This window comes from Oncorhynchus nerka, unplaced genomic scaffold (genome assembly GCF_034236695.1).
Source record: "Oncorhynchus nerka isolate Pitt River unplaced genomic scaffold, Oner_Uvic_2.0 unplaced_scaffold_2101, whole genome shotgun sequence".
Taxonomy (NCBI): Eukaryota; Metazoa; Chordata; class Actinopteri; order Salmoniformes; family Salmonidae; genus Oncorhynchus; species Oncorhynchus nerka.
In genome coordinates this window covers 7,827-31,863 of record NW_027039226.1, presented here as the reverse complement: position 1 = coordinate 31,863, position 24,037 = coordinate 7,827, and the positions used below count along the sequence as shown (strand labels likewise).

General features: G+C 41.7%; 2 protein-coding genes across 2 annotated transcripts; one reads left to right on the top strand and one right to left on the bottom strand.

Moving 5' to 3' along the window:
- Nucleotides 1-215: 215 nt before the first annotated feature.
- On the top strand, nucleotides 216-8,650 carry LOC115128103 (zinc finger protein 501-like). Its single transcript, XM_065014792.1, has 2 exons — nucleotides 216-945; nucleotides 5,377-8,650. The coding sequence occupies exons 1-2, from the start codon at nucleotides 444-446 to the stop codon at nucleotides 6,429-6,431; spliced, it is 1,557 nt and encodes a 518-aa protein (XP_064870864.1). The 5' UTR covers nucleotides 216-443; the 3' UTR covers nucleotides 6,432-8,650.
- A 9,252-nt stretch (nucleotides 8,651-17,902) lies between these two features.
- Nucleotides 17,903-23,339, bottom strand: LOC135567394 (zinc finger protein 420-like). Its single transcript, XM_065014793.1, has 2 exons — nucleotides 23,185-23,339; nucleotides 17,903-19,511 (listed from the first exon to the last, which is right to left on the bottom strand). Exons 1-2 carry the CDS (start codon nucleotides 23,216-23,218, stop codon nucleotides 17,992-17,994), a joined length of 1,554 nt encoding a protein of 517 aa, XP_064870865.1. The 5' UTR covers nucleotides 23,219-23,339; the 3' UTR covers nucleotides 17,903-17,991.
- Between the last annotated feature and the right edge of the window lie 698 nt (nucleotides 23,340-24,037).

The window sequence follows — 24,037 nt, the reverse complement described above, 5'->3', positions numbered from 1 at the left end:
AACCATATCGTGATTACAATTAGCTTACTAAGTCTTTAACCACACTGTATTGTTACACTGGTGAGTTAAAACTCATGCTTCGTACACTTTAACTTGTTATCTGAAGATAAAATCTACATTTTACTCAACTGCGTTACCCACTCCAGTCAGCAGATGCGGTCTGGGAATGTAAGGCGTGGCTGCTGGTGTGACGTATAATCTAGTGGACGGAACGCTTCTTTCAATAGCAGCAACAGCTCGTCAGCCACCTCGGTAGCTTGCTAGACAAATAGCCGAAACAATACATTACTTTAGACGCTTTAGTGTATATTAGCCACTGTGTTTTAAACCCATTTCTGTCGTCTAGTTAGTTATCGGATTGAATTCTATATTAATGGTGTTGTTGTTATTAGTCAGCTAGCGGGCTGGTTAAGTTAGCATTAGCCTAGCTAACATCCCCGACCATGCAGTCACCAAGCTACTCTCCTTCTAATGAAGAGAAGGATATCACAGTAAATCAAGAAGTAGGGAGTGGGGCCGTTACTGTGAAAGAAGAGGAGGACGCGTTCAGAGTGAAAGACGAGGAAGATATCACAGTAAAACAAGAAGTAGAGAGTGGGGCCGTTACTGTGAAAGAAGAGGAGGGCGCGTTCAGAGTGAAAGAGGAGGAAGATATCACAGTAAAACAAGAAGTAGAGAGTGGGGCCGTTACTGTGAAAGAAGAGGAGGGCGCGTTCAGAGTGAAAGAGGAGGATGATGTCACAGTAAAAGGAGAGGAAGATGCAGTTTATGGCGTGAAAGAGGAGGGGGAGGAGATTACTTTTACATCGAAAAAGGAGGAGGAAGAAGAGGAGGAACCTGGATATCTGGGCCCGGTTTCCCAAACGCATCTTAAGGCATCCAATGGTTCTAACGATGAATTTAGCCATAAGATGGTTTTTAGAAACCGTTCCCTGATTAACACTGGTAAGTACTGTCTTAACAACAGAGGCACAAACTCTGCAGTTGAACTGATGTTTGGTGTTAAGGTGGAAATCTGCAATTGCTACATCCATATTGTGACTTTTAAATTATTTATTTACAGCCATTGATTCTTGAAGAATATAACACATGCCTCATGAGCTGAGTTCAACTGTTGTACCCCATCAGAACCCCAAATAAGCTTTTTTACTATAATGTTTAGAAACAATGTAAATCAACACTGTATAGCAGTTAAGAACAAATTCTTATTTTCAATAACAGACTAGGAACAGTGGGTTAATTGACAGATTTGTACCATGTCAGCTCGGGGATATGAACTTGCAACCTTCCGGTTACTAGTCCAACGCTCTAACCACTAGGCTACCCTGCCGCCTCAACATGGTTAAAACTATAATGTTGATATCATGGATGGTCAGTCCTTGCATCCATAGGTCTGTCTGTAGTTACATTTCTCCAACCCCATAATCTTTTATTACCAAAATAGTGGTGGAATGACAGATTTGTTATTGTTTGAACTGCAGATTGCTGGGTTGTGTGGGGTTTTTAAACAGCAACAAAATGGCTGCCCAGAGACTTGGTTAACAGCTGAGGGATGGGGGAAGGAGAAGTGTAACCACTCTCAAATTCATAGAGAACGATATTGAAGAAACCTTAACCTAACACCTAGCGACCTCGTCAAGAAGTTCAGACATCTTGGCGTAACAGTTATAAGGTGTTGATTTGACAGTCGCTGGACCCAGGTTTGAGTTCAGCTCAGGGCCTCTCCCTGAATTCACTACACTATGAATACAAGGACTGGCCATCCATGAGGTCATAATGATAATTTAACCAGTTTTCTAGGCTATATAGTATATTCTAGAATTCATCCATGATGTCATAATGATAGTTTAACCAGGTTTCTAGGATATATAGTATATTCTAGAATTCATCCATGATGTCATAATGATAGTTTAACCAGGTTTCTAGGCATGATGTCATAATGATAGTTTAACCAGGTTTCTAGGATATATAGTATATTCTATAATTCATCCATGATGTCATAATGATAGTTTAACCAGGTTTCTAGGATATATAGTATATTCTAGAATTAATGATAGTTTAACAGGTTTCTAGGATATATAGTATATTCTAGAATTCATCCATGATGTCATAATGATAGTTTAACCAGGTTTCTAGGATGTACAGTGGGGCAAAAAAGTATTGAGTCAGCCACCAATTGTGCAAGTTCTCCCACTTAAAAAGATGAGAGGCCTGTAATTTTCATCATAGGTACACTTCAACTATGACAGACAAAATGAGAAAAAAAATCCAGAAAATCACATTGTAGGATTTTTTATGAATTTATTTGCAAATTATGGTGGATATGTATCTCCCTCATTTGTCAGAGTAAAAGCCTGAAACAATGCCTAAAGACTGACCACATGTAGAAGAAGCCATAGAGATCGTGACCTGGGTCCTAAGTCTTTGTATGGTGGATAGGCTTTCAATGGAAAAACAGCCTTTCAAAATAATAGTACTTCCTGGATGGATTTTCCTCAGGTTTTCGCCTGTCATATCAGTTCTGTTATTCTCACAGACATTATTTTAACAGTTTTGGAAACTTTATATTTTCTATCCAAATCTACTAATTATATGCATATCCTAGCTTCTCGGCCTGAGTAGCAGGTAGTTTAATTTAGGCACGCTTTTGATCCAAAATTCTGAATGCTGTCCCCTACCCTAGTGAAGTGAAGCATTCTGTTTAATTAAATAATTAAGACACACAACATTACTCGTCACATCATAACTAGTGAGCCGCTTTCCTCAACATAACCTGACCGGAGGGAGCTAGCTCAACACAACACCGGAGGGAGCCGTATACACATCCACCGGGGGGAGCCGCTGTCAACACAACCTGACCGGAGGGAGCCTACATCAACATAACCTGACCGGAGGGAGCCGCCGTCAACATAACCTACCGGATCCATAACCTGACCGGAGGGAGCCTCAACATAACCTGACAAGGGATACTCATCAACATAACTGACCGGGGGAGCCGTCATCAACATAACCTGACCGGAGGGAGCCGCTCGTCAACACAACCTGACCGGAGGGAGCCGCTCGTCTTGACCTCATCCCTTCAGTAGGGGATGCCTGATTGTTCATTAATTGTAATTTCCTCACCACCTTAAATAAGCATGCCCCTTTAAAAAATGTACAACTAGGAACCGATATAGCCCTTGGTTCACTCCAGACCAGACTGCTCTCGACCAGCACAAATACATCCTGTGGCCTACTGCACTAGCGTCGAATAGTCCCCGGGATATGCAACTTTATTAGAGAAGTCAGGAACCAATACACACAGTCAGTTAGGAAAGCAAAGGCTAGCTTTTTTAAACAGAAATTTGCATCCTGTAGCTCTAACTCCAAAAAGTTTTGTGACACTGTAAAGTCCATTGAGAATAAGAGCACCTCCTCCCAGCTGCCCACTGCAATGAGGCTAAGAAACACTGTCACCACCGATAAATCCACGATAATCGAGAATTTCAATAAGCATTTCTCTACGGCTGGCCATGCTTTCCTCCTGGCTACCCCAACCAACAGCTCCACACCCCCCGCAGCTACTTGCCCAAGCCTCCCTAGCTTCTCCTTCACCCAAATTCAGATAGCTGATGTTCTGAAAGAGCTGCAAATCCTGTTCCCGTACAAATCAGCTGGGCAAGACAATCTGGACCCTCTTTCTAAAATGATCTGCCGCCATTGTTGCAACCTCTATTACTAATCTGTTCAACCTCTCTTCCACAGTCATCCCCCTCTTCAAAGGGGGTGATACTCTTGACCCAAACTGTTACATCCATCCTGTCCTGCCTTTTCTAAAGTCTTCGAAAGCCAAGTTAACAAACAGATCACTGACCATTTCGAATCCCACCGTACCTTCTCCCCAGTGCAATCCGGTTTCCGAGCTGGTCACAGGTGCACCTCATCCACGCTCAAGGTACTAAACAATATAATTTCCGCCATCGATAAAAGACAGTACTGTGCAGCCGTCTTCATCAACCTGGCCTGTTGTCCGGACCTCTGGCAGTCTTTATGGAGTTACCACAGGGTTCAATTCTCGGGCCGACTCTGTATATATCAACGATTTCGCTCTTGCTGCGGGTGATTCCTTGATCCACCTCTAGTCAGATGACACCATTCTGTATACATCTGGCCCTTCTTTGGACAATGTGTTAACAAACCTCCAAACAAGCTTCAATGCCATACAACACTCCTTCTGTGGCCTCCAACTGCTTTTAAACGCAAGTTACACTAAATGCATGCTCTTCAACCGATCGCTGCCCGCAACCGCCCGCCCGACTAGCATCACTACTCTGGACGGTTCTGACTTAGAATATGTGGACAACTACTAATACCTAGGTATCTGGTTAGACTGTAAACTCTCCTTCCAGACTCCTATTAAGCATCTACAATTTGCTTCCTATTTCGAAACAAAGCCTCCTTCACTCACGCTGCCAAACATACCCTCGTAAAACTGACTATCCTACCTATCCTTAACTTCGGCGATATCATTTACAAAATAGCCTCCAACACTCTACTCAGACTGCATCCAGTTTGCTATCACATATTTGTCGCCAAACCCGCTGGCTCCAGGTCATCTATAAGTCTTTGCTAGGCCGTCTTAACTCGGCTCACTGGTCACCATAGCAACACCCACCCATAGCACGCGCTCCAGCAGGTAGTACAGGAAGTATATCTCACTGGTCTACCTGGTTAAATAAAGGTGAAATAAAAAATGTAATCGTAACTTTGTTGACAACACCCAAATGGATACTGTCATTAACGCGGTTCTTCAATAATTACACATAATTCATACTACTGTAGCAAACATTATATTAAACAGGACATTCAAATGAGCCTTAAATGTATAATCCAAAGTAGTGTGAAATGCTCTCATAAGCAACCTGGAAATGGAGGTTACTCCCCTGAGTTTTCCCCCCATTCATATTCAGAATACATTGTGAAAAACTAAAATCTTTGCTCACCATTTTTGTTCCAGGCAGATATAGTACATCCATAACTATCGGTTTCCTCATTAGCAGGGAGGAGTTTCTGCAATCAAATTGCCCTCGTGCCACAATTTTAGCAAACACAGAAGGGGGCCTTGGAGAACAAAAGTCGTCTGGCACACTGTTTAGAGTTTCAACAACATGAATATCCTATTTCTAGCCTACAATCATCAATGTTACTACTAATGTGAAAACAAGAAAAATATGACTTTTCTTGCTAATTTTAAGACAATTGTCAAATAATGTTAACATTCATTACAGACGTCAATTGTTGTACAACATCATAGCTACGCTGTTGGCATCACCTTTTACAGTGGACTTCTGCTGTTGTGGGCCTTTAATCATCTGTCTGACTTTGTTGTTCACACAGGAGAGATACGGGACTATCGTGGATCCTCTGGGGAGCCTCAACAACCTCATGATGCTGAAGAGGGAGAGAAGGGTCTCTCCAGATCAGAACACCTCAATAAACACCTGCAGAGACCCACAGTGAAGAGAACTCACTGCTGCTCTGACTGTGGGAAGAGATTCACCTCATCAGGCATTACAATTCATCAGAGAATACACACAGGAGAGAAATCTTACAGCTGTGATCAATGTGGGAAGAGTTTTACAACATCTGGCTCTCTGACTCAACACCTGAGAACACACACAGGAGAGAAATCCTATAGCTGTGATCAATGTGGGAAGAGTTTTACAACATCTGGCTCTCTGACTCAACACCTGAGAACACACACAGGAGAGAAACCCTATAGCTGTGATCAATGTGGGAAGAGTTTTACAACATCTGGCTCTCTGACTCAACACCTGAGAACACACACAGGAGAGAAACCCTGTAGCTGTGATCAATGTGGGAAGAGGTTTGGTCGATCTTGCCAGCTGACAGTTCACCAGAGAACACACACAGGAGAGAAACCTTATAGCTGTGATCAATGTGGGAAGAGTTTTGTTCAATCTCACCAGCTGACACGACACCTGAGAACACACACAGGAGAGAAACCCTATAGCTGTGATCAATGTGGGAAGAGGTTTGGTCGATCTTGCCAGCTGACAGTTCACCAGAGAACACACACAGGAGAGAAACCTTATAGCTGTGATCAATGTGGGAGGAGTTTTACTACATCTTGCCAGCTAACTGGACACCAGAGAATACACACAGGAGAGAAACCATATAGCTGTGATCAATGTGGGAAGAGTTTTGGTCGATCTGGAGAGCTGAGAGTTCACCAGAGAACACACACAGGAGAGAAACCCTATAGCTGTGATCAATGTGGGAAGAGTTTTGTTCAATCTGGCCTGCTGACAGTGCACCAGAGAACACACACAGGAGAGAAACCTTATCGCTGTGGTCAATGTGGGAAGAGTTTTGGTCAATCTGGCCATCTGACTCTACACCAGAGAACACACAGGATTGAAATATCATAGCTGATAAAAGATCTCTGATCAAATATTAGTTAATACATACATGAAGGAGTTGTTACATGATTTCAGTGAATTAATGTCACAATGTAGAATGTTTTTTACATTGTAGGAGGAGAATTGTAATGATTTCACAATGTAGAAGCCTAAACGTTTGCCCCCTTATGAATTGATTTCAACATGTTATGGATATTATCCTCATGGGGAAAATCCAGCCTCTGAAATGGAAGAGTACTATATCGGATCAAATCAAATGTATTTATATAGCCCTTCTTACATCAGCTGATATCTCAAAGTGCTGTACAGAAACCCAGCCTAAAACCCCAAACAGCAAGCAATGCAGGTGTAGAAGCACGGTGGCTAGTATAAACTCCCTAGAAAGGCCAAAATCTAGGAAGAAACCTCGAGAGGATCCAGTCTATGAAGGGTGGCCAGCCCTCTTCTGGCTGTACCGGGTGGAGATTATAACAGAACATGGCCAAGATGTTCAAATGTTCATAAATGGTCAAATCATAATAATCACAGTAGTTGTCGAGGGTGCAACAGATCAACACCTCAGGAGTAAATGTCAGTTGGCTTTTCATAGCCGATCATTAAGAGTATCTCTTCCGTTCCTGCTGTCTCTAGAGAGTTGAAAACAGCAGGTTTGGGACAGGTAGCACATCCGGTGAACAGGTCAGGGTTCCATAGCCGCAGGCAGAACAGTTGAAACTTGTGCAGCAACACGGCCAGGTGGACTGGGGACAGCAAGGAGTCATCGTGCCAGGTAGTCCTGAGGCCTGGTCCTCCGAGAGAGAGAAAGAAAGAGAGAATTAGAGAGAGCATACTTAAATTCACACAGGACACCGGATAATACAGGAGAAGTACTCCAGATATATCAAACTGACCCTAGCCCCCTGACACATAAACTACTGCAGCATAAATACTGGAGGCTAAGACAGGAGGGGTCAGGAGACACTGTGGCCGATGATACCCTCGGACAGGGCCAAACAGGAAGGACATAACCCCACCCACTTTGCCAAAGCACAGCCCCCACACCGCTAGAGGGATATCTTCAACCACCAACTTACCATCCTGAGACAAGGCCGAGTAAAGCCCACAAAGATCTCCGCCACGGCACAACCCAAGGGGGAGCGCCAACCCAGACAGGAAGATCACGTCAGTGACTCAACCCACTCAAGTGATGCACCCCTCCTAGGGACGGCATGAAAGAGCACCAGTTTGCCAGTGACTCAGCCCCTGTAATAGGGTTAGAGGCAGAGAATCCCAGTGGAGAGAGGGGAACCGGCCAGGCAGAGACAGCAAGGACGGTTCATTGCTCCAGAGCCTTTCCATTTACCTTCACACTCCTGGGCCAGACTACACTCAATCATATGACCTACTGAAGAGATGAGTCTTCAGTAAAGACTTAAAGGTTGAGACCGAGTCTGCGTCTCTCACATGGATAGGCAGACCATTCCATTCAAATGGAGATCTACAGGAGAAAGCCCTGCCTCCAGCTGTTTGCTTAGAAATTCTAGGGACAATTAGGAGTTGTTACACTTACCACGTTGGTGACCCACTTGAATCAAAATGCAACACTTCAAAATGTGGCGTGCTGTTTTCTACAAATTGTCCTCTAACCAGGGATGTACTCCCAGGGATGTACTCCCAGATTCCGTGTGGTTTTTGAGCTGTTAGTTTTAACAGGACGTGCAACCTCATCTCTCTCCTCTCTCACAATTTTTTTAGCATGATATCGATGAGTGATGACAAATAAGTGTTGCATTCCCTTGTTTCGCGACCCCTAAATTTAATGCATCACTCCCAAATGTAGCTGACTCTTCTGCAGGTTGTCCTCTAACCAGGGAGGTAAAATATATCTCCCATTTCCATGTGTTTTTTTGTGTCAGTTTCAACAGCACGTACAACCTAATTTCCCACCTAATCGATATCAGTGATTTATTGCTATTTGTCAAAACAACAGTGTTTCTGGTGCTTGTGCAGTTTATAAGGAGCTTGTTTAAAAAATACAAGTAATATGATTATTGTGGCAGATGTTTGTGTAAATAGCACATGTTATGTTTAGGTTTTCAATTTATCCCCAAACTGTTCCTGCATATTGGTTATTGATTTGGACACGTTAAAACTGTGTTTTGACATTGGGCTATCCCACCAAGCAAAATTATATTGAAAAGACGTTGAAAATATGACTATGCAATCAAATATTTCATATTTACATTTCATGTAACATTTGGTAGTGATATTTATTCATGCAACCAACATGACAATTTTTTGGTACAATTATATTGACATTGTTGCCCTGTTTTTAGAATATCAGGGTTAATTCTCACATGTGCCAAACCAAATGTTCTAGAGCATGATATTGGGGACTGGGCCCAGATCCAACAACATGCCTATCTAGTGAACCCTGAAAAGAGAGAGAAGCTCCGCAGTGAGGTGGAAAGTTATTACGGATATCGCAGGAGTTTCCTCTTGAAATCAACATGTCCGTGTTAAGGAAAACTTGGTAGCTGATTATCTCTGGGGTGGGCAGTCAAAAATATTTGTGTTTTGCGTTGAGCCAGTGTGTTTATTTGGAGTTTTATCTCTTATTCTTTTCCGTATTGAAACTGCACTGTTGGTTAGGGGCTCATAAGGAAGCATTTCACTGTTGTATTCAGTGCATGTGACTAATACAATTTGATCTGAGTTTTGTTTGGGCAAACAAAAGGGGTCTCATGGTGGGTGTCTTTTAGGTCCCAGTTGTTGTTACTAGTCAACATTCAGTGGACACTGTGAGAGCAAAATTGCAAGATTATGTTATTGTACTTTTATTGTATCAAATGATTGTTTTATGCAACAGAATAGAGGGTTCTTAGAACTATTGTGTCTGTGTTCTACTGAGGATGGGCCTCTGGGAGAAAACACTGACAGTTTATTTTTTGGGTGATTAAAACCTAAAGAGACAGTATTCCAGATTATGAGTTAATGTTTCTGTTCTATATGGTACCAGGGAGAGATGACCCCAGGGCCAGCCCTGGTTTCTACACAGAGTACTGTTTTTACAGCAGATACTGTCTGCTGTGAATTATAAGTATCTTTCATACAAATCTTAACCTTGTGACCCGTTCTATACATGTTGTTGGTCATGTAGGTTGAAAGGGGTGTATCTTAGCTGTAAAAGACCTTTGTACTTTTGTCTCGTGGCTCTCAATGAATCATCTAGGCTGATTTGTTGACCAGCCATCATTATCGTAGAGCACTCAATTGATTCTCTTTATATGTGTGTGTTGTATTGACCTGCTCCCTTATTAATACGTGAATAAAGATTTAGTTTAAGAATAAATCTGACTTGTGTGATAAGTTTGTTTCTCATTTGATATTAAAGAAATTAACCCACATTTGGGGATGTTAATCTTGACTTGGTGACCGCTCCTGACCTGGGTAAATGGTACACTCGGGATCCCTCAAACTTGGGATCTCAGGAGACCACACTTTAGGAATGGAGCAGATGGCCCCACCTTTCATCAGATGCAGCGAGGCAGTTGATACCACATCTCAAACCTAGTTTAAATAAAAGAGGTGAGCGAAACACGTTAAGTGAGTTTTTAGAAAAACATCGGGCCGAGGCTCTGAGTGTGTATTCCTGTGTGAGGGGGGACCTTGGAGGCGTAAACAGGGCCCAGTCAGGCTCTGAGATTTTCCTGTGTGGGGGGTGTAAACCCCAGTGTGGCTCTGAGGTGTTTTCCTGTGTGAGGTGTAAACAGGGCCCAGTCAGTAGGCTCTGAGTGTGTATGAGTTGCATTTCCTTGGAGGTGTAAACAGGGCCCAGTCAGTAGGCTCTGAGTGTGTTTTCCTGTGTGAGGGAAGTGTAAGGGCCCAGTCAGTAGGCTTGGAGTGTAAACAGGGCCAGTGGAAAACTAACCATGAGATGTAAAATGTGAAAATATTCCTGCAGGTAAAAATATTGTTGAAAAACTAATTGATTAGGTATGTTTGGGAGTTGGAAGATGATCTGAGAGTTGTGTGAATGTGGAAATGAGTCTATCATTGGTCGGTTGCAGTAACCTAGAAATATGCTTACCTAATTACTGAATTGATCAATAAACGGGGATTTTTAGGTGCAAGGTCTGTTCCTGGGAGGGGCCAGGAGTGACTGGGTTCTGTCTGAAACAAAATGGTACCTGGTGGGACTATTTTGGAAGCTATGGAGGTCCTCAAAAGCTGAAAAGTGTCTGTGTCCCTCAGAAGTGGTGAATTCCTATTTTAAATGTGCTGGCCATATGATGCCCTGTATTCGGTCATTTTTGATAAAGTTAAATATCTAGAGTCTTTGTGAACTAGATGACAACTCATATCAACTGGAAATTTGATAAATAGGAGGTTTAAGCATTAATTAAACAGTCTACAAAGTCTGGGCAGTTGTCTCAGAAACTGGTGGGAGTGTGTCCACTCTAGGGTAAGTTACCCTAAGGATGAAACTATAAAACGCTTACTGGATTTTCCATCTGGGTACTACATTTGAAATAAAACTGCCCTTAAGGCCTGAAAATTCCACTTTTGGTTCTTCCCAGTATGAGAGAAGTTGCTGTATTTATTGAATAAACATTTTTACATCAAGTTAGAGTGAAACAAGGTGACTGACTAACTGTTGATGTTGAAGAAGCATCCCATCCACAAGATTATACACCACAGTTGCAGAATTTACCTGAAAGACATTTACATCGCCATCTGCTGACTGGAGTTGGTATCGCAGTTGAGAAAATAACTTTCAGACAAAAAGCTAAAAAGTTATTTGAAGAAAGAACCCCTTATCATGGTTCCTCAAAGAACCTTTTGGGGTTCATTTTTTTAACTCCATGTCCACCCTCCCTCCATTATAAAAACATTATAATAATATTGACAATATTGACTTAAATAATTGTTTATTTAGTGGCACAACAAATGTGAATTAATATTTACAAAACAATTTACCAAACAAAACACATTACAAAATTGCAACATTTCTGCTAGACATAATAAATAATAAAAATTACTTTGTAAAGTGCTTTTCATGACATTTAAAACAAATCTAAAATAATGATGTACAATAAAAACAACATACATTAAAAATGAATCATAGGTAAACTAACAACATTGTAGACTTGATGCTAAATACAGATTTTTCAGCTTTAGTGTGTATATCATATTCACTTAGTTATGTTAGGAAGTTTGCCATCTTTATGACCGGCCCTGGTAACTTCACCCAACTTCTCTTATCCCCAGAACACAGTAACTTAATAACATAAGTGTTTTTCTGACATTTTTGGGAAATTTAAGGGAAAAAAAAAATACAGCCCAAGCAGAGCCCCAAGTCCCATGGAGACGTCCTCGAGGGCGTGGATGTTCTCCCCATCAAAGGCCAGCGGGATTTCACTCTCATGGTGAAATGGATTTCCACCGATGTGCAGTAAAGGAGTGAAGAGCGGTGAAATCTGTGTCAACAAAAGTAAGAAAAGATTAATACACATACAATTAACAAAGACCATAACAAATGTTCAGCTGTAGTTTTATATAAGCATGCACACCTATGTTTATGAAGAAACAGATGAATGGTGCATAAGCATACCATGTCACGGACATAAAGGCCACTCGGGTCCTCTTTGAAGAGGTAGGGCAAGAGCAGAATCGCTGCTGTGGTCTCCAGTCCTAGTAAAGCATTGATCTTACTACACTTGCTAATTTTATTACAAAATACATTAGAGAAAGGGAAGGAATAAGAGCAAATCCCTCTTCTGTATTTTCCTTCAGGGACTGTCAAAATAGCAGGATGATGTCCTCACCCCTGCCTCGCCTCTCTACCTCTGCTTAAGTCATTGAATTCTCTTTTTGTCTATATCCATTCCATGGACTTGATTAATTTCTGAGAAGTTCTGAAAAGATAATTAAGATAATTAACTGTAACGTTTCTGGACAGTGTAACGTTTCCAAAATGGGATAGTATTGTCCATGTAACGTTTCCAAATGGGATAGTTCATTGTCCACAAAACTGAAATGGCTCCAGATTGAAACTTAAATTAGTAGTGTAAAGCCATTGCTGGCTGTAGCAGGCTATATAAAGAGAAACATCTAACGACCTCCAGTTGACGATAATCAAAAACCTTCGTTGTAATTCAGAGTGTAAAGCATCTCGTCTATATGGACAGGTAACCAAACCTTGTTATTAGTTAGGACATAACGTTAGATAACGTTAACTGTAGCTCATACAACGCCGACGGTCAAACCCGGCTTTCTAATATTTACGGTAATTTACGGTAATTAACTATAGTAACGTTACGGAAGATATTCACAGAAAACCATCATTGTCTTCGTTATTCATTATTAGTATGTTATATTATTGTAATTATTATTTCTAGACATATTCAGAGGCAAACATCAACCCAACTTAACCTTTTTAACTTGTTGTCGCATCCAAACTTGTCACCATCGTTTTCAGTTGTAATTGCGAAGTTCCCGGAAAAAGTCCAGCAACAACGGAGGTTCCTCGATGAACCCACCTTCTAACAAGTTCTTTGAAGAACCTTTTGGGGCTGTTTTTCATTGACCAAGAACCCTACGGTTCTTAGGGGATCCGAGAACAACTCCAGTTGAACCCTTCATTTTTAGAGTTGTATCGGATCAAAACATGATTTACTCTCAGATTCAAAACATGATGATTAGCATCAACGATGACTGAACTGATGTTGAACTGGGCAATACAGTCAACTGATGTTGAACTGCTGCTGCTCCAATACAGTATGAGGTGAGACGGTGAACTGATGTTGAACTGGGCAGTCAGCTGCTGCTGCTCCAATACAGTATGAGGTGAGACGGTGAACTGATGTTGAATCATAATAATTAAGTTAATTAAAATTAATTAGTGAAACTGTTAAAAAAATTAGTGTATGGCATATTAAATATATTAGGCTATTATTATCATATAGAAACATCATGGAATATTGTACATCATATTAGCATCAACATACATTATTGTTTCATTCAATTTCACATTATACGGATATTTCATTTTTTCAAGTTCAGAAGTCAGAACCCATCACCTGCTATGTAAAAGAGACAGAAGAATGCACAATGGTCAATGCTATCTGGGATCCTTGGGACATCCCTACCCTAAACCCTACCTTAACCATTGTAAATGTCAACTTCAACGGGCTAGTGACTTCCCAAGGATCTATCTCTACCTGAAAATACATGATCTAAGTGATTAATAGTTGGTATTCAGCAGTCATAAAGCCTTATTTCCTTTAATGAACTACTAAAATAGTGATTTTGTCAGACAGCAGCTCTACACTTTATTGAGTGACTGATCCATTCATCCTTCCAACCCTCCTCAGCCTTCCTCTCCTCTGAAGACCCAGTGAGGGTGGAGCTCAGTCAGAGAGCTGTTGAGGGACTGGTTAGGAAGAACACTTCTACAGCCAGAGAGGTGAGAGGTCACACATGGTTTAGATGGTAAATATTTATGTCCCCTTAGTGGTTCATCACATCAGCAAAAGGTAATATGTTCCATCATCCATGTTTATTTACATTAGTGCAAATTGTCCACTGATATTGGTGTAATTTCCCACCCCTTTTGGCTGTATGAAAGTTAATTTCCCCCCAGACACACATTTGTTCTTTGCTATTATGGTCATTTATTTGTGATATTTACTTTTCCCCACATTCACCCCACCTCTTTACGTTGCTTATTTATATTCAGTGGCCTGACTGCATCCAGACTGTCAAAGGCCCATCCTGGTAGATCTCAACCTAATGCAGTTTGGAGTGATCAGATGACAGAAGTCACATTTAGGTGCCATAGATGCTCCATATTCATTACTTTTAATGTTTTATATAATATGACTAAATGTGTTTATTTCTGTGTTGCAGGGGCAGTCAAGAAATGGAACGGCAAGCCCACAGAACATGACATAAGCAGAGCTGTGGGAGACCACCTGAAGCCCCTGGTAGAGCCGGGGGTGGTGTTTACCACTCCACCACGCCTTCAGCAGGCTGGAAAAGTGGGATTGATACTGTTTTTCATACTAAGAGGGACCAAGAGTCTGTTGATTGGTCAGTCTTTGGGTTCATTTGTTGAAATCAAATCAAGCTTTATTTATACAGCACATTTCAGACATGGATGCAACACAATGGCTTCACAGGAAAAAAAAACAAAATAAACAAAAATATTTAGTACACAACAAACAGAAGATTAACAACTGAAAGACTAGTGAACATTAAGGAAATTCTATTGATTAAAATATTAATTGGATGGAATATCCAACCCAAAATATTAGCTTGTTTTTTTAGGAGGGGCTCTGAAAGACACTATGGGGGTGTCCACTGGAAGTTGACTAGTAACAACAACTGGGAAATAAGACACCCACCATGAGACCCACTAAATCTGCCCAAGAAGAGGGAAACAAAAGAAAAACCCACACCAAACTTAAAGACAGGTAAACCAAAAAGTTGGAGCAACTAAAGGTGTTGACTCTCCACATCTATCTAGACAACTGGAGCACTGGGCCAGACACTCAGTGGCCCACTGACTAACGAGGTGACACCAATCAGTGCTAACAGAGCTACGCAACGAGATGTTAAAGTCCAACCTCAAAACATAAATGGAAAAACCAAAGCCTGGAACACCTTCCCCCTTAAGAAAACAAACATATCATATTTTTGTTGGACACAGTTTGCTCACCACCAACATAAAACAACTTCAATTTCACATTATAATCAACTACAATGCTTCACCTTCACCAATATAAACATGGTGTCTACTGGCTGTCAACAATTAAAAACAAGAAAAAACACCTATTCCTAAATAACAATAAACAATCATGTTATTTTTTTCTCCTTTTTCTTTCTATAGAATCCTAAAACTCACTTGCTTCTAGAACTCTCGTCCTCTTGGAACGAGCCCAAACAAAACTCAAATCAAATTGTATTAGTCACATGCGCCGAATACAACAGTGAAATGCTTCCTTACGAGCCCCTAACCAACAGTGCAGTTTCAATACGGAAAAAAACAAGAAATAAAACTCCAATTTTACCTCACTGGTTAGAGGACAACCTGCAGAAGAGTCAGCTACATTTGGGAGTGATGCATTAAATTTAGGGGTCGCTAAACAAGGGAATGCAACACTTATTTGTCATCACTCATCGATATCATGCTAAAAAAAATTGTGAGAGAGGAGATGAGGTTGCACGTCCTGTTAAAACTAACAGCTCAAAAACCACACGGAATCTGGGAGTACATCCCTGGGAGTACATCCCTGGTTAGAGGACAATTTGTAGAAAACAGCACGCCACATTTTGAAGTGTTGCATTTTGATTCAAGTGGGTCACCAACGTGGTAAGTGTAACAAAACTCCTAATTGTCCCTAGACTTTCTAAGCAAACAGCTGGAGGCAGGGCTTTCTCCTGTAGATCTCCATTTGAATGGAATGGTCTGCCTATCCATGTGAGAGACGCAGACTCGGTCTCAACCTTTAAGTCTTTACTGAAGACTCATCTCTTCAGTAGGTCATATGATTGAGTGTAGTCTGGCCCAGGAGTGTGAAGGTAAACGGAAAGGCTCTGGAGCAACGAACCGTCCTTGCTGTCTCTGCCTGGCCGGTTCCCCTCTCTCCACTGGGAATCTCTGCCTCTAACCCTATTACAGGGGCTGAGTCACTGGCAAACTGGTGCTCTCTCATGCCGTCCCTAGGAGGGGTGCATCACTTGAGTGGGTTGTGTCACTGACGTGATCTTCCTGTCTGGGTTGGCGCTCCCCCTTGGGTTGTGCCGTGGCGGAGATCTTTGTGGGCTTTACTCGGCCTGGTCTCAGGATGGTAAGTTGGTGGTTGAAGATATCCCTCTAGCGGTGTGGGGGCTGTGCTTTGGCAAAGTGGGTGGGGTTATATCCTTCCTGTTTGGCCCCGTCCGGGGTTATCATCGGATGGGGCCACAGTGTCTCTTGACCCCTCCTGTCTCAGCCTCCAGTATTTATGCTGCAGTAGTTTATGTGTCAGGGGGCTAGGGTCAGTTTGATATATCTGCAGTACTTCTCCTGTCTTATCCGGTGTCCTGTGTGAATTTAAGTATGCTCTCTCTAATTCTTTCTTTCTCACTCTCGGAGGACCTGAGCCCTAGGACCAGGCCTCAGGACTACCTGGCACGATGACTCCTTGCTGTCCCCAGTCCACCTGGCCGTGTTGCTGCTCCAGTTTCAACTGTTCTGCCTGCGGCTATGGAACCCTGACCTGTTCACCGGATGTGCTACCTGTCCCAAACCTGCTGTTTTCAACTCTCTAGAGACAGCAGGAACGGAAGAGATACTCTTAATGATCGGCTATGAAAAGCCAACTGACATTTACTCCTGAGGTGTTGATCTGTTGCACCCTCAACAACTACTGTGATTATTATCATTCGACCATGCTGGTCATTTATGAACATCTTGGCCATGTTCTGTTATAATCTCCACCCGGCACTGCCAGAAAAGGGCTGGCCACCCCTCATGGCCTGGTTCTTCTCTAGGTTTCTTCCTAGGTTTTGGCCTTTCTAGGGAGTTTTTCCTAGCCACCATGCTTCTACACCTGCATTGCTTGCTGTTTGGGGTTTTAGGCTGGGTTTCTGTACAACACTTTGAGATATCAGCTGATATCAGAAGGGCTTTATAAATTAATTTGATTTGTTTGTCAATTTTTGTTAAATCACATAAATAGTACTCTTCCATTTCAGAGCCTGGATTTTTCCCCTGAGGCTAATATCCATTACATGTTGATATCAATTCATAAGTGGGCACACGTTTAGGATTCTACATTGTGAAATCATTACAATACTCCTACTACAATGTTAAAAAATTCTACATTGTGACATTAATTCATTGAAATCATGAAACAACTTCTTCATGTATGTTTTTTCTAATATTTGATCAGATCTTTTATCAGATTATCTCTGGTCACAGCTATGAGATTTCAATCCTGTGTATTCTCTGGTGTTGAGTCAGATCTCCAGATTGACGAAACCTCTTCCCACATTGACCACAGCTATAAGGTTTCTCTCCTGTGTGTATTCTCTGGTGGTATATCAGGCTGTGTGACTGAGTAAATCTCTTCCCACACTGATCACAGCTATAAGGTTTCTCTCCTGTGTGTGTTCTCTGGTGTAGAGTCAGGCTGTGTGACTGTAGTAAATCTCTTCCCACATTGATCACAGCTATAAGGTTTCTCTCCTGTGTGTGTTCTCTGGTGTAGAGTCAGGCTGCTAGATGTAGCAAATCTCTTCCCACATTGATCACAGCTATAAGGTTTCTCTCCTGTGTGTGTTCTCTGGTGTAGAGTCAGACTGCCAGATGTGCTCTTCCCACATTGATCACAGCTATAAGGTTTCTCTCCTGTGTGTGTTCTCTGGTGTAGAGTCAGTTCTGCCAGATGACTGAAACTCTTCCCACATTGATCACAGCTATAAGGTTTCTCTCCTGTGTGTGTTCTCTGGTGTAGAGTCAGGTGGCTAGATGTAGCAAATCTCTTCCCACATTGATCACAGCTATAAGGTTTCTCTCCTGTGTGTGTTCTCTGGTGTAGAGTCAGACTGCCAGATGAGTAAAACTCTTCCCGCATTGATCACAGCTATAAGGTTTCTCTCCTGTGTGTGTTCTCTTGTGCACTGTCAGTTCTCCAGATCGACTGAAACTCCTCCCGCATTGATCACAGCTATAAGGTTTCTCTCCTGTGTGTGTTCTCTGGTGTAGAGTCAGGTGGCTAGATGTAGCAAATCTCTTCCCACATTGATCACAGCTATAAGGTTTCTCTCCTGTGTGTGTTCTCTGGTGTAGAGTCAGACTGCCAGATGAAGTAAAACTCTTCCCACATTGATCACAGCTATAAGGTTTCTCTCCTGTGTGTGTTCTCTGGTGTAGAGTCAGACTGCCAGATGAAGTAAAACTCTTCCCACATTGATCACAGCTATAAGGTTTCTCTCCTGTGTGTGTTCTCTGGTGTAGAGTCAGATGGCAAGTTTGAACAAAACTCTTCCCACATTGATCACAGCTATAAGGTTTCTCTCCTGTGTGTGTTCTCTGGTGTAGAGTCAGACTGCCAGATGAAGTAAAACTCTTCCCACATTGATCACAGCTATAAGGTTTCTCTCCTGTGTGTGTTCTCTGGTGTAGAGTCAGGTTGCCAGATGTAGCAAATCTCTTCCCACATTGATCACAGCTATAAGGTTTCTCTCCTGTGTGTATTCTCTTGTGCACTGTCAGATCTCCAGATTGAGTAAAACTCTTCCCACATTGATCACAGCTATAAGGTTTCTCTCCTGTGTGTGTTCTCTGGTGTAGAGTCAGACTGCCAGATGAAGTAAAACTCTTCCCGCATTGATCACAGCTATAAGGTTTCTCTCCTGTGTGTGTTCTCTGGTGTATAGTCAGAGAGCTAGATGTGGTAAAACTCTTCCCACATTGATCACAGCTATAAGGTTTCTCTCCTGTGTGTATTCTCTTGTGCACTGTCAGATCTCCAGATGAAGTAAATCTCTTCCCACATTGATCACAGCTATAAGGTTTCTCTCCTGTGTGTGTTCTCTGGTGTAGAGTCAGATGGCAAGTTTGAACAAAACTCTTCCCACATTGATCACAGCTATAAGGTTTCTCTCCTGTGTGTGTTCTCTGGTGTACTGTCAGACTGCCAGATGAAGTAAAACTCTTCCCACATTGATCACAGCTATAAGGTTTCTCTCCTGTGTGTGTTCTCTGGTGTAGAGTCAGACTGCCAGATGAAGTAAAACTCTTCCCGCATTGATCACAGCTATAAGGTTTCTCTCCTGTGTGTGTTCTCTGGTGTACTGTCAGATCTCCAGATGAGTAAAATCTCTTCCCACATTGATCACAGCTATAAGGTTTCTCTCCTGTGTGTGTTCTCTGATGAATTTTAATGCCTGATGATGTGAATCTCTTCCCACAGTCAGAGCAGCAGTGAGTTCTCTTCCCTGTGGGTCTCTGTGGGTGTTTATTGAGGTGTTCTGATCTGGAGAGACTCTTCTCTGTCTCCTCAGCGTCATGAGGTTGTTGAGGCTCCCCAGAGGATCCACGATTGTCACGTCTCTCTCCTGTGTGAACAACAAAGTCAGACAGATGATTAAAGGCCCACAACAGCGATAATCCAGGGTAAAGGTTGATGCCAACAGCATAGCCATGATGTTGTACAACAATTGATGTCTGTAATGAATGTTAAAATTGTCTTAAAATGAGCAAGAAGTCATATTTTGTCTTGTTTTCACATTAGTAGTAACATCTAAGATTGTAGACTAGAAATAAGTTATTCATGTTGTTGAAACTCTAAACAGTGTGGTAGAAGACTTTTGGTCTACAATACAGGCCCCTTTGTGTTTTCTAAAATTGCGGCACGAGGGCAATTTGATTGCATAAACTCCTCCATGCTAATGAGGAAACCACTAGTTATGGATGTCGTATATCTGGTGTGACAAGAGATGAAAAGAATCTGCCCACTCCATCAAGCAATGGGGACAGCAACACAGGGCATTCACGGGACCTCATGGAACCATGGACCACACCTGCAGAAACTGGACAACAGGGGGAAGCAGAGGAGATACCTATCATAGACTTCTCCCAGCTGACGCTTGACATGCCACCTACGCCGCCTCAAGTGGTAGAAACAACCAGCTGGTATCATTAAGTAGAATCAGCCAACAGTAACACGGAAGCAGCAGAATGGGAGTTAGTAGTGCATGACCTAGATTTAGAATAAGAAGCTTCCATTTAGACACAGGTCTAAGATGACGTAATAAGCAATCTACCGTCCCAGTGTAAGCACTCAGTGTAAGCAATCTACAGTCCCCGAGTAAGCACTCAGTGTAAGCAATCTACAGTCCCCGAGTAAGCGGCCGGTGCAAGCAGCAGGGCAGTGTCAGTGTGAAAGTGTGGTTTAGCCACAGCTCCAGAAACTTGCGAACTTCCCCTGTAAAAAGGTATATAAAGAGAACAGAGATCATAAGAGAGGCATGATCCTCACTGACATATGAGACAGACTTCATATGGAGAATCATCATAGGTAAATTTACTATTGCACTATACGCTTTTTGTTAGACTAGAACAATATTTGAAACACAGGGGTCTTGACACCTCTTGATCACAGACAAAGCGGCAGTCAAACAGTGAGACATCAAAGTACAGATGTGATTAGCAATACAAGGAAACAGCCAAGTACCAGTTACAATATATTGAGTCTATGCATAGAGTTGTAAGTGAATAGTATTAGGATATATGCTTTTTGTTAGACTAGAACAATATTTGAAACACAGGGGTCTTGACACCTCTTGATCACAGACAAAGCGGCAGTCACACAGAAGTGTTAATGCATTTAAAGTTTTGCAATATTATCTGGCATAGCTTAAAGCATTAAGGATTGATTGAGCATTATTGATGTATTAGGAAACTGTAGAACCATTGAATTGTAATAATGTGTATAAGACAAAAAACAGAGTGACTTTAATAAAAGCTTGAAACTTTGACAACTAGGCCAGATTAACGATCTGGAGAGCAAACGCCTTTGACACTCTCACTGAACAGAAAGTGACCCTGGTTATAGGTTAAAGTGATTGCACTAAAGAATATTTGGGGCGGCAGGGTAGCCTTGTGGTTAGAGCGTTGGACTAGTAACCTGAAAGGTTGCAAGTTCGAACCCCCGAGCTGACAAGGTACAAATCTGTTCCTAGGCCGTCATTGAAAATAAGAATTTGTTCTTAACTGACTTGCCTAGTAAAATAAAGGTAAAATAAAAATTAAAAAATGTCATTGTGTGGACAATAATATATTTTTAGGAGAGTCAAAATATATAACAATACTAGTTTCCAAGTGACTACTAGCTGACGAGCATAATAATCAATAGAAGAAGTTATTAGGTATTGATATATACAGAGGTAAAGAAACTTGAAGGTAAGGAAATATAGGAGGAATCCATAACACTCAGAATATTTAAATAGGAGTATATCTATCCAAGACCTCATACTAGACCGGAAAATAAGGGAGTGACAACGTGAACGAAGGAACAAACCCAACTCACGCGAAGGGCCATTACGAAGAAATAGAAGGGTTGGTAGGGCCGCACGGCTAGGCCCTTGTTACACCGCAGTAACTAAAATCCTAAAGTACTCTGCCCAGCCAGAAGACGGGGTAGAGGCATTTGCTGCAGGTATTAGGCAAAAGTCAGCACCGTGACACTGGTAATGAGGAAACCACTAGTTATGTAGTATATCTGGTAATGAGGAAACCACTAGTTATGGATGTAGTATATCTGGTAATGAGGAAACCACTAGTTATGGATGTAGTATATCTGGTAATGAGGAAACCACTAGTTATGGATGTAGTATATCTGGTAATGAGGAAACCACTAGTTATGGATGTAGTATATCTGCCAGGAGCAAAAATGGTGAGCAAAGATTTTCGTTTTTCACAATGTATTCTGAATGTGAATGGGGGAAAACTCAGGGAAGTAACCTCCATTTCCAGGTTGCTTATGAGAGCATTTCACACTACTTTGGGTGTTAATTGTAAGGATCGATTGAATGTCCTGCTTAATATAATGTTTGTGTCATCATCGCAAATCAAATAACACTTCAACCAGTAAAATGCTTTTTGGTTTTCCAATCAACCTGACAATGAGGGTTTGTACACTGTTATCCATATTGGCCCACAACTTCACCTAACAACAAATATACCTGTAATGAACGAAGAAGCACTTTGGTTGTTGTTGCATGACATACTGTTGGTCAAAAAAAGTATTTAGTCAGCCACCAATTGTGCAAGTTCTCCCACTTAAAAATATGAGAGGCCTGTAATTTTCATCATAGGGACACTTCAACTGTGACAGACAAAATGAGAGAATATACTATATATCCTAGAAACCTGGTTAAACTATCATTATGACATCATGGATTAATTCTAGAATATACTATATAGCCTAGAAAACTGGTTAAATTATCATTATGACCTCATGGATGGCCAGTCCTTGTATTCATAGTGTAGTGAATTCAGGGAGAGGCCCTGAGCTGAACTCAAACCTGGGTCCAGCGACTGTCAAGTCAACACCTTTTAACTGTTACGCCAAGATGTCTGAACTTCTTGACGAGGTCGCTAGGTGTTGGGTTAAGGTTTCTACAATATCGTTCTCTATGAATTTGAGAGTGGTTACACTTCTCCTTCCCCCATCCCTCAGCTGTTAACCAAGTCTCTGGGCAGCCATTTTGTTGCTGTTTAAAAACCCCACACAACCCAGCAATCTGCAGTTCAAACCATAACAAATCTCTCATTCCACCACTATTTTGGTAATAAAATTATGGGTTTGGATACATGTAACTACAGACAGACCTATGGATGCAAGTACTGACCATCCATGATATCAACATTATAGTTTTAACCATGTTGAGGCAGAAGGGTAGCCTAGTGGTTAGAGCGTTGGACTAGTAACCGGTTGCAAGTTCACATCCCCGAGCTGACATGGTACAAATCTGTCTTAACTGCTATACAGTGTTGATTTACATTGTTTCTAAACATTATAGTAAAAAAAGCTTATTTGGGGTTCTGATGGGGTACAACAGTTGAACTCAGCTCATGAGGCATGTGTTATATTCTTCAAGAATCAATGGCTGTAAATAAATAATTTAAAAGTCACAATATGGATGTAGCGATTGCAGATTTCCACCTTAACACCAAACATCAGTTCAACTGCAGAGTTTGTGCCTCTGTTGTTAAGACAGTACTTACCAGTGTTAATCAGGGAACGGTTTCTAAAAACCATCTTATGGCTAAATTCATCGTTAGAACCATTGGATGCCTTAAGATGCGTTTGGGAAACCGGGCCCAGATATCCAGGTTCCTCCTCTTCTTCCTCCTCCTTTTTCGATGTAAAAGTAATCTCCTCCCCCCTCTTTCCTTCACGCCATAAACTGCATCATCCTCCTCTTTCACTCTGAACGCTCCTTTCTTTCACAGTAACACTCATCCTCTTCTCTTTTCACTCTGAACGCGTCCTCCTCTTCTTTCACAGTAACGGCCCCACTCCCTACTTCTTGTTTTACTGTGATATCTTCCTCGTCTTTCACTCTGAACGCGTCCTCCTCTTCTTTCACAGTAACGGCCCCACTCCCTACTTCTTGTTTTACTGTGATATCCTTCTCTTCATTAGAAGGAGAGTAGCTTAGTGACCGCATGGTCGGGGATGTTAGCTAGGCTAATGCTAACTTAACCACCCCGCTAGCTGACTAATAACAACAACAGCATAAATATGAAATTAAATCGGATAACTAACTAGACGACAGAAGTGGGTTTAAAACACAGTGGCTAATATACACTAAAGCGTCTAAAGAGCTTTATTGGTTCGGCTATTTGTCTAGCAAGCTACCGAGGTGGCTAACTTACTGTTGTTGTTGAAAGAAGCGTTCCGTCCACTAGATTATACGTCACACCAACAGCATAACCATAAATTCCCAGACCGCATCGGCTGACTGGAGTGGGTAACGCAGTTGAGTAAAATGTAGATTTTATCTTCAGATAACAAGTTAAAGTGTACGAAGCATGAGTTTTAACTCACCAGTGTAACAATACAGTGTGGTTAAAG

What these genes read in the sequence shown, in the direction of transcription:
- LOC115128103 (XM_065014792.1), top strand. Translation starts at nt 444, where the DNA reads ATGCAGTCACCAAGCTACTCTCCTTCTAATGAAGAGAAGGATATCACA. An exon ending in CCGTTCCCTGATTAACACTG is followed by an intron (nt 946 to 5,376) that starts GTAAGTACTGTC and finishes TTGTTCACACAG; the next exon opens with GAGAGATACGGGACTATCGT.
- LOC135567394 (XM_065014793.1), bottom strand. Translation starts at nt 23,218, where the DNA reads ATGGTTTTTAGAAACCGTTCCCTGATTAACACTG. An exon ending in CCGTTCCCTGATTAACACTG is followed by an intron (nt 19,512 to 23,184) that starts GTAAGTACTGTC and finishes TTGTTCACACAG; the next exon opens with GAGAGAGACGTGACAATCGT.